The sequence below is a fragment of the Antechinus flavipes genome, chromosome 6, assembly GCF_016432865.1.
Source record: "Antechinus flavipes isolate AdamAnt ecotype Samford, QLD, Australia chromosome 6, AdamAnt_v2, whole genome shotgun sequence".
Classification (NCBI taxonomy): domain Eukaryota; kingdom Metazoa; phylum Chordata; class Mammalia; order Dasyuromorphia; family Dasyuridae; genus Antechinus; species Antechinus flavipes.
In genome coordinates this window covers 100,357,838-100,372,546 of record NC_067403.1, presented here as the reverse complement: position 1 = coordinate 100,372,546, position 14,709 = coordinate 100,357,838, and the positions used below count along the sequence as shown (strand labels likewise).

At 32.7% G+C, this 14,709-nt stretch overlaps 1 protein-coding gene across 1 annotated transcript in view; it reads left to right on the top strand.

The window, feature by feature from the left end:
- Nucleotides 1–14,709, top strand: part of LOC127539794 (probable ATP-dependent RNA helicase DDX60) — a 94,946-nt gene that overhangs the window by 11,730 nt on the left and 68,507 nt on the right. Inside the window, exons 6-12 of the mRNA XM_051964131.1 lie at nt 703–855; nt 1,665–1,806; nt 2,352–2,507; nt 4,926–5,031; nt 5,623–5,738; nt 7,692–7,849; nt 9,546–9,798. Coding sequence (XP_051820091.1) covers nt 703–855; nt 1,665–1,806; nt 2,352–2,507; nt 4,926–5,031; nt 5,623–5,738; nt 7,692–7,849; nt 9,546–9,798 — 1,084 coding nt within the window. The remainder of the gene's footprint in view (nt 1–702; nt 856–1,664; nt 1,807–2,351; nt 2,508–4,925; nt 5,032–5,622; nt 5,739–7,691; nt 7,850–9,545; nt 9,799–14,709) is intronic.

Sequence of the window (14,709 nt, the reverse complement as noted above, 5' to 3'; positions counted from 1 at the left end):
TTAAAGAATAGAGATTCTCTAGTTCAAAGATTTGTTACTTTTTTTTGTGACATGGATCCTAATCTTTTGGAGTTTATGGACTCTTCTAAATGATATTTTTAAATACACAAGACAAAAATACCTATAATTATAATGAGATCAATTATATTAAAATACAGTTGTAAGTTGTAAAAAAAACAAACAAACAAACAAATTAATGAATCCCAGGTCAGTAATCTTTGGTTTTGTCCAACTTGCCACCCAATGTCTTCATTCTCTCAACAGCTTTGTGAAATTTATGGTATTGTTAATGAACAATTCTAGTTGTGGAGAGCATACTTATTATGTTGCAAAGCTTAATGGTTCTAATTGCTAGAAAATTCCTCTATTGAGCTTTAAAATGTTCTGCTAGATTCAGGTAAAGCCTATTGACAAATATTTGCAAAATAAAAACGTTTATTCAGGGATTGAAATATTCAGAAATTATTTCCTTGGAAAATCCATGATCTATATCAATTATCCAACTCTCTTTGCCTTCTATCTCTAGCCTTCCAATACCATGATTAATTTGAAATATTAGCATAACACCTTCAAAGAGATGAGTGCTATTGACATGACAAGATTTGTCACATTTCCATGATAGTATTATGATCAATTTGTTGGTCAAAGAGGGAGGTGTGCTAAATCTTTAAATCTTTATATATATGTTTTTTTTTTATTCAGAAACATTTGGCATCAGTAGAGGAAGTTAAAGATCTTTGCAGAATGTATTGCCTCAGTGTAGTTTTTTTGCTCCATTTGCCTCTTTCTCAGAGAGCTTGTACCAGATTAATCACTTCTTCCTGGAAAAACTCAGTTTCTACCTTCTTGAAAATGGTAAGTATTGGAGTTTAAAATATATTATCTTGTTACTCTACTTGTAGTTATTAGAAATAACTTAAAATAGATTTATATGGGCAGCATTAACCTTTTGGCAAATATTTCCTATTCAGAAAATAGGAAGAAGTTGTAGTTGCTGATGTTCTTTTTTATTTTCTAAGACTTAATATTTCAGAATGAATTACTCCCAGTACTCTCCACCTTGTAGAATTGTGGTAAGGAATGCATGTCATAAATCATAAATCAAAATTTCTTGTTATTGGTCTATACTGAAAGGAACATTCTCTCTTTGGACTTTCATTACATTTAAGGAGGCAAAACTCAAGACAAAAAGAATTAAAATTTTTTATTAAAGTATGTAAAGGTAGTAACACATTGGACAGGCTGATCACTGGGTTCACAATAAAAGAGAATGGGTCATTACATCTCAATTCCTCCTCAAGGTAAGAATAGTTGACAATTTCCAGTACAATCAAGCAGAGAGATGACTTACTAACTGATGAATATCAGGTAATTCAAAGCTGCAGAATGAGGGATACATTCCTCCAACAGTGGTTGATAAGCAGATCTGGGAATATAGGTCCCAGAATTAATCTAATTTCTAATAATTATCTACAGGTCATCCCTTACAATTTCTTTTGCAAAGAAAACTTACTATAGCCCACGAGAACTCTGTCTATTTATGAGGCACTTTCTATTTTGCCTGGCCACAATATTCCTGCTGGTTCTAAATAAGAGAATCTATAATTGTATTAATCTACCTTCAACAGAACCAAAATTTTTGATAATATATTTTCTATTTTTAGAAAAAGTGGTGTGAATTTTTTGTTCTAAAAAATTTGGATAGTTCAAAAACATGGAATGTGGATTTCACTCATGTTTGTGATACAAATGATGACCAATTATGGAAGAATATTGTTTATTACTATGAAAAAGAAAGCATACAAGGTACTATTTTAATATCTTGATCTTTTGGTTTTTTACCCTGCATTTTTAGGATCAAGTATTAATGCATTTGTTAATTCACAACTCTCATTTATTTATACTCATGTGTTTTGTTATGTTGAGTCTTCAAATATTTTCTTCTTCCTATTCAGTGAATTGTCATTTATAAGAAAACTTAAAAAAAAAGGAGATAAAAAATCAGTTTAGGAAATCCAACCAAAACATTGGTCATTTCTGATAGCTTATGAGTATATGCAACATTCTGTACTCATAGTCCCTCACTTCTGCAATGAATGGACTATAAGAGCAAGAAATGAAGGTTTAGTTTTTCACCTCTTCCTTAAAGTCAAGATTAATCATTAAAAATCACTTTCTCTCTCTCTCTCTCTCTCTCTCTCTCTCTCTCTCTCTCTCTCTCTCTCTCTCCCTCCCCCTCACTCTTTATTAGCCTATATAATTATTTCCCTTGCTTCTCCACATCCTTTAAATTCAATGCTACTTCTAGCACAGTCGATATATGAATACTAAAATTTATTTTGGTTGTATAGGTTTACATTTGGAATTGGGAAAAGCTATTGAGGAAGATTATAAAGACTTGTGGAGTGCTGTGTCACATCTGGTAAGAGAGTTTGATGTAGGACCACCATTGCCTCTCCGAGTTACAATCCAACTTTTCCTTCAAAACACATACTCACCAATTAAAGGTAATATATCTGCAAAGTCATTTTATACAACAGTCTAATGCTGAAAATGTTCTGGAAATACTATTTTAACCTATATGCACAATCAGGAATATTCTTTAATTTTCATTGTTAACTTTTAAAATAAATTTTACTTAATATCATTATTGTAACCAAAAGGCCTTAGAAACAATTTTACAAAGCCTATGATATAGTTTGTGTTGTACAAGCCACGGGTTCCTTGGTAGTAAGCTCTATAGAAAGGGAGACCCAGTTTTAAATTTTTTTATCTCCTCTCAAGCACTCTGCTTTGCACAGAGAAGATGCTTATACCCCAAAGTTTGGTGTCCTATCTTCCTCTTCCAATATTGTTTTAAATTTCCTTTGCTTATATTTTATGCTTATTTAATTGCATATTTCCCAAATAGAACATAAGTTCCTGGAGGGCAGGAAGTGGTTTATTTTCATATTTGCATCCCCAGTACCTCAAGAATTCTTGCACTAAGTGCTTATAAAAAAGTTTATTGATTTGAATTGGTACATGGTTGTTGTCCAGTGAGGAAATAAATGATTTGTTGAATTCTAACAGGAACATAGCCATATATTTGGAGGCTTTATCTGCTATTTGTTCTTGTACTAATAAAAGAAATAAGACTCTTACTTTTTATTAGTTCAGAATATCCATTCTTGTAAATGAAGTGACAAAGACTATGTAGACACATAGTTCATAAATATTACAGATATTGAAAAAATGAAAGCAAATTAGATGTAATAAAAATAAGAATCGCCTCAATTTTCTCTGCTCCCTTTCTATTTTCCCTTTCTTTAATTTTTCTTGAAATCTGGATATATGGTAGAAGGAAATGTATTTTGCTTTAAAGAACATATTCATCATCTCTTGTTGATTAGGATCATGGAGGAGAAATGACTAGATATTTTGGCAAATGCAGTACAAATTTTACATGTGGCATGAGATTTTTGTTGACAGATTATTTTTAAAGCATTTACAGAGATACTATATGGCAACCTGGGCAGAATAATCATAAGGACCATTTAGAAACCAAATAGCTCTGCTATCTTATTTTCCTGATGAAGCAGAGGACTCAGGGGGTTAAGTGATTAGTCCAATCCTGTTCAGCAACCTACTCTTTCCTACCATTCCAATCTTACATCTTATTCTACCTTCTGCTTCCACCCCTAACCTATGATTCAATGATACTGCCCTCCTTGCCCTTCTTTGCACAAGGTACTTTGTCTCCAGAAGTGGCATTTCCTGTGGCTGTGAGGAATATTCCCCTTTTCATTTCTTTTTTCTAAAAAGTCCCAGCTAAAACCCCACACTCTACACAAATCCTTCAATCTTAAAGCTAAAACCATCCTTCTGATTATTTCTAATGCATTCTCAGTATATCCTATTTGTACATAGTTTTTATATTGTCTCCCCTCATTAAGCTATGAGATATTGTAATGTTGGAGAAACTGAGGCAAGATAGAGATTAGAGAGTTTTTTTTTTAATATTTTATTTGAAAGGGAGAGATTTATTGGGACCAAATGGACCCATGGTTTGGTCCCAGGGCTAACTGAGACTATTGTCTCCAAGAATCCAGCATCCAGCAGCCCATGTGAATTCTCCATGACATATTTATATACAGTAATAAACAAAGGCAGGGGGTGGAGTCCAAACTCTGGTGAGCAGGAATCTCCAGACAGGAACCATTAATTCTGTTTTGAGAGGCTGGGGGGATAGGACCATAAATTCTAACAAGCTGGGAGTTAAGAAAGTGTTTGGCTAGAGACAGAATGTCTGGATTCCCCCTTTTTGAGTGTACACATTGACAATTTATAACCTTAGCGCAATTAGCCCTGAGTTATATCAGTCTTCATGAACCAAAGGGGGGCAGTTTGTGACTAAGGGGATTGAGGCAGGACAATTAGGGAAACTGAGGCAGGATCAATTAGGGAAACCGAGGCAGAACAATTTAGGGAAACTGAGTCAGGACAATAAAGGAAACTGAGTCAGGACAATAAAAGAGAACTGTAGCACAACAAGACTTGGGAGTAGGGGACTATTTTCTATCTTTTTTTAGTATCCCCATTTCCTGACAGAGTACTTGATATGTGGTAGGCACCTAATAGGGCTTAATAACTGATTAACAAGAAAGTAGCTTAGCTGGGCCTAATTATGAAATCTTCTAACTCAGCAAATAATTTAACCATTCAGTTTTAATTTGATCATCTGTAAAATGGGAATAATAATAATAATAATAATAATAATATCTATCTTACAAATTGGCTGTGAGGATCAAATGTAATGATATACCTTGCAAACCTTAAAGTGCAAAATAAGTCCTACTTATTATTATGTAGCAATGTTCTTTCCACCTTACTATGTTGAATGCTTGTTCATATATTTATTTGTTTTTCTTCCTCTTGCCTCCAAGAAGAGACTCAGGAAAAGATGCCTAATTTGGGCTTTATTCCAATGACATCACCAATAGTTAAGAAGTTTGCAGGAGACATCCTGGATCAGGTTCCTTTTCTAAACAGGTAAGAAGTTGAATATCTCACTTGATAGAAGAGTGTGCATATAGTAGACAGTCACATAAATAATTCTTGAATTAATGGCTGATTTTTCTTTTTTTATCAATGAATATGAATGTCTGTTCCCCATTCCTGGAACACTCCCTAGCTTCCTATAAGTTCCAAATAAAATCCTGTCTTCTACAGGAAGCCTTCCCTAACCCTTCTTAATTCAAGGGCTTTTCTGCTTTTATTTGTTTCCTATTTATATTGTATATAGTTTGTTTTGTGTACTTTTGTTTGTGTGTTGTCTTCCCTTTTAGATTGTAAGTTACTTGAGGGAAAAGATTGTCCTTTTCCTTCTTTTGTAAATCCAGATTTTAGCATAGTGCATGGCACTTAATATAAATGTTTACTGAATTGAATTGGATAAGAACAAATGAGGTATGAGCATTTCTAAGTGAAAATATTTGTAGTCTCCTTGCTTATGGGTTAGGGATGACATACCTTCAGATGTGTATGTGTTTACTAAAATATTATGGTACTTCAGAGTTCATGGGTTCTGGAGGCATAGATAATCTGTTAACATTAACATAATTTACATTTTATATCTTCTAGTGATGACCCAGTTGTTACTTCCTTGGTCAAGTATAAGGAGTTTCATGAACTTGTACACTGGCATTCTCATAAGCCCCTTAGTGATCACTATGAGAGGACAAAATCTTTTACAGATGGTGAGCTATGTGACTTTACTGAATTAAACTGAACTGATTTGCCTTTGGGATGGCATGGATAAAAATGGTCTATTTCAATCCTAATATAATTGTGATTCTGAGGTGAATACCATATTTTATGCAAAATTGGCCCCTACTCCCCTCCTCTAAAAATATCCAAGGCTTCTCATTGCCTTTAAAAGCAATTGCAAATCCCACGCCCTTTAAATCTGGCTTCAATATTTTTTTACAGTTTTTAACACATATTACACCCTGTCAGACAGTCTGCCATCCAGTCAACCTGGCTTTCTATTTCTCATACACAAAACTCCATTTTTTTGTTCCCTGAATTTATCCTGGCTATTTCCATGCTTGGTCAGCTTTCTATTCACACCATTATCATTTGGAATCTCTGGCTTCCTTCAAGATTCAGCTCAAGATTCTAATAAATCACTTTCTGCTCTGCCTTTACCCTATTCCCACTGCTATTATAGTGCTCTGTCAAATCTATTGTTAGCTATTTTGCATTTACATACACATATATGTATATACACACATATATACACATACATTTTATATCCATACATATACATTTATGCATATTATGTTCTCCTGATAGAATGTAAACTCCTTAAGTGCATTTGTCTTATATCTCCAGACACCATGCCTGGTACTTAATAAATGATTGTGGAAAATATGTGGATTTAAAAATTAATTTCCTTTGAACTATATGCCCTTCCCCCTATGGCTGCAAATGCATATATGTCATTACTCTTAAGACAGATTAAGTATGAAAAAAGATCTTTGAGATTATATTATTCTTTCTTATACCCCCACATATCCTTTATATCCTTATTCTCCCTTATTCATTTAGAAGTGAAAAAATTGAGATACAAAGAAAGGAAATAACACTTCAAGTGTCACAAAGCCAATAGGTGGCAACATTGAGGGTAAAACCCCAATGCTGAACTCAAAAGCTAGGGCATTTTCCATTATATAACACTGATTTGTTGAATATTGGTGTAAAAATATCTATTTTCTTTGCATGAAGCATTTGTAAACCAGAAATTTATGATATTTATATCCAGATATGTTAGAGACAATCACAGTTAGAACACGTAACATGGGCTATGATAGAACAGACATTCCATTTGGTTTTGGAGATTCTAGGTTTGAATTCTGGTCTCCTAGCTGCTCTCTGTTTCTTTACTCTGCAATATGAGGATATGGGAAAAATTAATATTCAAGGTCTTTCTTATTGTGTAATCTATGAAATCAGCCTTCAAAGCATGATTAAATCCTGGCAGTCTAACAATCACACACAGTCTAGTAAATCTGTCACTTTAAAGTGTCATTGGCTTATGATTATTAGAGAGAAAACAGGGAAAAGAGTCAAGGAAAAGCTCTGAAATTTGGGGTTAAATCCTTCTCCCGCATTCTGATCATGACAATCTTGTATATTTTGGGCTGGATTTCAGTATCTCACCTATAAATAATAAGAGTGTTGTATTAGATTATCTCTTAGGTCCTTCCCATATCTAGAGCAAAGATCCTAAGATTTGGTAGTTAACATAGGGATGGAATGGAGACAATTATATTTTATCCTTGCCTCTCCTTATAGGATTATGAATCTAGAACTAGACAGGTCCTTAAAAGCCACTGTCTCCTCCTCACCTCATTTTAAAAGTGATGAATGTGAGTCCAAGGGAGGTTAAATTTCCTCAAGCCAAACAGATGATAATCTAGCTTAATTAGCAGACATCTACCTGAAGCTAAAATCCCCTCATCAATAGAGAGAACCTGACAATTATTATTGATAATAGGTTCACACATTACTGTTTGAAAAACGAAAAAAAGCCCTACTTTATATTATGTGTGTGTAGGGGAGGGAAGGTGAATTGGAGAAAGGATCTTTTTTAAGCATGTTAGTAAATTAATGAATAATGTATTTTGTTTAAATCTTTTTTTTAAAAGGAAAATCCCCATATTTTCTCAAATCAATACAGAAGTTACAGACTTTTCAACAACATTTTGGAAACTCTTTAGAAGGCACTACTTCGAAAATTATTGTAACTCAATCCATCCAGCCAAAGAAAGATTTTGTTGCAGCAAAGAAGAACAAAAAATCACAAGTATGAATCATTACTTAATTTTATTTAATGCTTAACAATGTAATACATTTCATGTGTTTCTCCCTTCCCTTTTATTCAATGTTGGTATGCTCTTTGTTTTTTGTTTCTTTTTTTCTGTTCACAATTTTCTTTCATAGGTAGAATACAATTTGCCTTTTTAATGTTTTACTTCTTTGAAACTGTAGCCTAGCATTCTAAGAAAAATTTAACACATTAGAAATTTGGGGATTGAGAAATTAAGGAATTGGATTTTTTAAAAGTAATTTTAGCTAAATTTAAAGAAACTGTTGTTAATTTTTTAATGTTGTTTTTATCTAGAATTAGAGGAGTGAGGACTTCCTCCAGCAATTGAAGATTTTGACTTTGACAACTTTGATTAAATTTTAAAGCGTTGCTTGGCACTCTATCCAATATTTTACCTAATTGCCCTTAGAATTCCTGGTTTCCTTCAAAAGTCAGTTCAAGCTCCACCTTCTATAAGAGGGCTTTTTTGATTCCCCAGATCCTAACTTCTTCCATTTTTATTTATTGCAATTATTTTGTACATAATTTATATATTTTCTTCCCAATGGAATGCATGCTCATTGGGCAAAAATTATTTCACTTTTTTTATTTGTATTCTTGGTGACTAACACTATGTGTAACACACTATATGTGTGGTAATAAACTTTTTATTTTTTTAAATAGCATTTTATTTTCCCAAAGATATTTAAAGATAGTTTTCAGCATTCATTTTTGTAGACTTTGTGTTCTAAATTTTTCTTCTACCCTCTCTTACCTTCCCCCTCCCCAAGATAGCATATAATCTGACATGTTAAATGTTTTTAAATGTATTTGTCATGTTGTACAAAAAATTCAGATTAAAAGGGAAAAAAGTATGAGAAAGAAAAACAAACAAATAAAAAAGTGAAAATACTATGTTTGATTCATATTTGATTCTATAGTTTTGTCTCTGGATGCTATTGGCATTTTTCCATCCTAAATTTTTTGGAATTGCTTTGAATAATTGCATTGTGGAGAAGAACCAAGTCCATCACAATTGATCATCACATAATCTATTGTTACTGTGTGCAATGTTCTCCTAGTTCTGCTCACTTCACTCAGCATCAGTTGATGTAGGTCTTTTCAGACTTTTCTGAAATCAAAAAGTTACAAAAAGAACTACTACAAACATTTTTGCAATATGGATCCTTTTTATAATCTCTTTGGGACATAGAACCATTAGTGCTCTCTCTCTCTCTCTCTCTCTCTCTCTCTCTCTCTCTCTATATATATATATATATATATATGTATATATATATATGTGTATATATATATATATATATACATACATTACTGAGATTGCTGAATCAAAGGATATATACAATTTTATAGCTCTTTGAACAGAGTTCCAAATTGCTCTCCAGTATGGTTGGATCATTTCACAATCTCACAGAAACATTATTAGTATCCTAGTTTTTCCACATCCTCTCCAACATTTATCATTATCTTTTCCTGTCATCTTAGCCAAGCTGAGATGTGTGAAATGATAACCCAGAATTGTTTTAATTTGAATTTATTTAAAAAGATATTTAGAGTATTTTTATATGAGTGGAAATAACTTTAATTTTTTCATGTGAAAATTGTTTTCATATCTTTGACCACATAATAGACTCTTAACTCTTATTAATTAATTGAATGACTGGTTTATTTATAGAAAAGTAAAGCTGACATCATTATCGAAGAAAACAACAATCGACTCCTTGCCAAAGAGGAGCAGAAAGAAAGTGAGCGATGGAAAACCCTCTCCTCTTCTATTGAAGAGGAAATGAAAGAGAATTTTCATTCTGGAATAACAAAACTGGAAGATTTTCTGAAATCTTGTAAAAGCAATTCTGTGAAATTTAGTGTAGAAATGATAGGGCTGAATGCCAGCTTAAATGCATGGAGAGAACATTGCCAAGGTGAAGGTATGTAATTTTATATTTTATAATCCTGTGGATTTGTAGTTTGTAAATACATATTAGGCCACAGCAAGTATTTGAACATAAATGAAAAGCACCACTGGGATTTTGGTTCTACTTGTACAGTACAGATTGTCATTGAATTACAAAATTTCAGTATTGGAAGGGACATCAAAGGTCAATTAGACCAATCTACAGTTGTAAAATATTTCACTCTATATTATCAGTTCTCATATTTTTTGGATTTAGAATTCCTTTACACTATTAAATATTATTCAGGATCTCAAAAACTTTGCTTTATGGGTTCTATCTATTTATATTTACCATATTAGAAATCAAAACGGATACATTTTAAAAATATTTATTAATTCATTAATACTAATAATCCTTTTACTTGTAGTCATAACTTTTTAAAATGAAAATGCTTCTAAAAATATTGAGAAGAGTGGCATTGTTTTAACTTTTTTTTGCAAATATTAATGTTTAGCTTTTTGGAAATTAGTTGGATGTTTCTACATTCAGTCTATCTTAGTTGAAGAATTTTAAGAAAATCTCTCCTCACACAGATATGCAGTTAGAAAAGGGCAGAGTATTGTTTAATAAGCAAACAATGTGCTGGTATTGTAATGAATGTACTTTTGATCTGTTGATTTATCAAAGGGGAACCTCAGCAAGTTCAAGGACCACACTTTAATCTACCACATACCCACTAAATAGTTATCCATTTTTTCCTTGTAGATTTCCAAGGGAAATCTCTCTTCCTCATTCTAACTTTTGGATAGATGACTATAATAGACATTTCTCTTTGTCTTAGATAGTCTGTATTGTTCTCTTTGAATCTTCCACCTGTTTTGCAAAGTTCTGCCCTCTAGGACCCAAGCAGAACAGTCTAATCTCTTTTGCAAATGGTAGGTTTTTTACATACTGGAAAAGTTATTCACTCCTTAAGTTTTCTTTTTTCCAAGCTAAGTGTCCCCTGAAAAATCTGATTTTTGTGAGTGAAATCTTCAAGACCTTCCAAAATTTAGTTTTCTTTTCTAGATTCTCATATATATATATAACACTGCTCCTAGAACTGAACACTGTATTCCAGATGTGGATTCACTTAAACAGCAATATCTATATTCATAGCATCATAGTTATGAATTGATCTAATCATTCTGGAGCGCAATTTGGAACTATGTACAAAGGGTACTCAAACTGTGTACACTTTTTGATCAAGTAATACTACCATTTGGTCTGTAGACCAAAGAGATCATAAAAAAGGAAAAATTATCTATGTGTAGAAAAAAATTTATAACAGCTATTTTTTGTGGTATCAAAGAATTGGAAATTATGGGGAAGCCTATCAGTTGGGGAATGGCTGAATAAGTTGTGGTATATGAATTTAATAGAATACTATTATGTTATAAGAAAGGACAAGTGGGTGGATTTCAGAAATACCTGGAAAGACTTAACTGAACTGACATAATGTGAAGTGAACAGAACCAGGAGAACAGTGTATAAAGTAACAACAACACTGCAATGATCAGCTATGATTATCTTAGCTCTTCTTAGCAATATAATGATCCAAGATAATTCCAAAAGACTCAAAGAAAATGCTATCCAAATCTAGAGAAAGAGCAAATGGAATCTAAATGCAGATCAAAGTATACTAGTTTCATTTTATTTTTTCATGATTTTTCCCTTTTGTTCTGTTTCTTCATTCACAAAATATTACTAGTTAAAGAAAAGATAGTGAATGTAATAATAATCAGATTGTTATTAATAATAAATAGTTTAAAATAATAAAAATAAATAATACTACAACAGTAAGCAGCTGAATTGAATTGAAGCCCAGGCTTCTGTTTTTCAAAGCCTACGTTTTTAACTGCACCACAAATAGTTAACAACTCTGACTTTATTTATTTTTTGTTTTTATAGCCAAATATGTTTATTTTTTTCATAATTATAACTTTTTCTTGACAGAACTAATGCCTGGGTAATTTTTTACAACATTATCCCTTGCACTCACTTCTGTTCCGACTTTTCCTCTCCTTCCCTTTACCCCCTCCTTTAGATGGCAAGCAATCTTATACATGTTAAATATGTCACAATATATCCTAGATGCAATATTTGTGTGCAGAACCGAACAGTTCTCTTGTTGCACAGGAAGAATTGGATTCAGAAGGTAAAAATAACCCGGGAAGAAAAACAAAAATGCAAACAGTTTACATTCATTTCCCAGTGTTCTTTCTTTGGGTGTAGCTGCTTCTGTCCATCATTGATCAATTGAAACTGAGTTAGATCTCTTTGTTGAAGAAATTCACTTCCATCAGAATACATCCTCATACAGTATTGTTGTTGAAGTGTATAATGATGTCCTGGTTCTGCTCACTTCACTTAGCATCAGTTCATGTAAGTCTCTCCAAGCTTCTCTGTATTCATCCTGCTGGTCATTTCTTACAGAACAATAATATTCCATAATATTCATATACCTCAATTTACCCAACCATTCTCCAATTGATGGGCATCCATTCATTTTCCAGCTTCTAGTCACTACAAACAGGGCTGCCACAAACATTTTGGCACATACAAGTCCCTTTCCCTTCTTTAGTATCTCTTTGAGGTATAAGCCCAGTAGTAGCACTGCTGGATCAAAGAGTATGCACAGTCTGATAACTTTTTGAGCATAGTTAGAAATTGCTCTCCGGAATGACTGGATGTATTCACAATTCCACCAACAGTGTATTAGTGTCCCTATTTTCCCATATCCCCTCCAACATTCTGCATTATCTTTCCCTGTCATTCTAGCCAATCTGACGGGTGTGTAGTGGTATTTTAAAGTTGTCTTAATTTGCATTTCTCTGATTAATGATTTGGAGCATCTTTTCATATGGCTAGAAATAGTTTCAATTTATTCATCTGAGAATTGTCTGTTCATATCCTTTGACCATTTATCAACTGAAAAAATGGCTTGATTTCTTATAAATTAGTCAATTCTCTATGTATTTTGGAAATGAGGACTTTATCAAAACCTTTAACTGTAAAAATGTTTTCCCAGTTTATTGTTTCCCTTCTTATCTTGTCTGTATTAGTTTTGTTTGTACAAAACCTTTTCAATTTGATATAATCAAAATTTTCTATTTTATGATTGATAATGATCTCTAGTTCTTCTTTGGTCATAAATCCCTTCCTCTTCCACAGGTCTGAGAGGTAAACTATCCTATGTTCTTCCAATTTATTTATAATCTCATTCTTTATGCCTAGGTCATGAACCCATTTTGACTTTATCTTGGTGTCTGGTGTTAAGTGTGGGTCGATGCCTAATTTCTGCCATACTAATTTCCAATTTTCCCAGCAATTTTTGTCAAATAGTGAGTTCTTATCCCCAAAACTGGGGTCTTTGGGGTTGTCAAACACTAGATTATTAAAGTTATTGGCTGTTTGTCTTTTGAACTTAACCTCTTCAATTGATCAACTAATCTATTTCTTAGCCAATACCAAATGGTTTTGGTAACCGCTGCTTTATAATATAATTTTAGATCTGGTACAGCTAGGCCACCTCCATTTGATTTTTTTTTTTCATTAATTTCCTTGAAATTCTTGACCTTTTGTTTTTCCATATGAACTTTGTTGTTAATTTTTCTAGGTCATTAAAATAGTTTTTTGGGAGTCTGATTGGTATAGCATTAAATAAATAGATTAGTTTAAGTAGTATTGTCATCTTTATTATATTTGCTCACCCAATCCAAGAACATTCAATATTTTTCCAGTTGGTTAGATCAGACTTAATTTGTGTGGAAAATGTTTTGTAGTTTTGCTCATAAAGTTTCTGATTCTCCCTTGGCAGATAGATTCCTAAATATTTTATACTATCAGTAGTTACTTTAAATGAAATTTCTCTTTGTAATTCTAGCTGTTGGATTTTGTTAGTGATATATAAGAATGCTGATGACTTATGTGGGTTTATTTTGTATCCTGCGACTTTGCTAAAGATATGGATTGTTTCTAATAACTTTTGAGTAGAATCTCTGGGGTTCTCTAAGTATACCATCATATCATCAGCAAAAAGTGATAATTTGGTTTCCTCATCGCTTATTCTGATTCCTTTAATCTCTTTCTCAACTCTTATTGCCAAAGCTAGCATTTCTAATACAATATCGAATAGTAACGGTGATAGTGGGCAACTTTGTTTCACTCGTGATCTTATTGGGAATGGTTGCAGTTTGTCCCCATTACAAATGATGCTTACTGATGGTTTTAAATAGATGCTGCTGATTATTTTAAGGAAAAGTCCATTTATTCCTATACTCCTGAGTGTTTTTAATAGGAATGGATGTTAGAGTTTATCAAATGCTTTTTCTTCATCTATTGAGATGATCATATGGTTTTTGTTAATTTGGTTATTAATATGGCCAATTATACTGATAGTTTTCCTAATATTGAACAGCCCTGCATTCCTGGTATAAATCTTACTTGATCATGGTGTATTATCTTGGGGATGATTTTCTGTAGTTTTTTTTTTTTTTTTTTTTGCTAATATCTTATTTAAGATTTTAGCATCAATATTCATTAGGGAGATTGGTCTATAATTTTCTTTCTCTGTTTTCAACCTACCTTTGACTTTACCTGAAGTATAATAGATTCTGCTCCAGCCTTTTACCTTTACTCTGTATGTGTCTCCCTGTTTTAAATGTGTTTCCTGTAAACAACATATTGTAGGGTTCTGACTTTTGATCCAGTCTGCTATCTGCCTTTGCTTTATGGGAGAGTTCATCCCTTTCACATTTACAGTTAAAATTACTAAGTCTGTATTTCCTGCCATCCTAATATCCCTAGATAATGCTTTTCTTTTTCTTGTCCCCTTCCCCCCTTCCCTAGTATTAAACTTATGGGTCCCACTTGCGTCGCGTAGCTCTCCCTCTTTGGGATCCC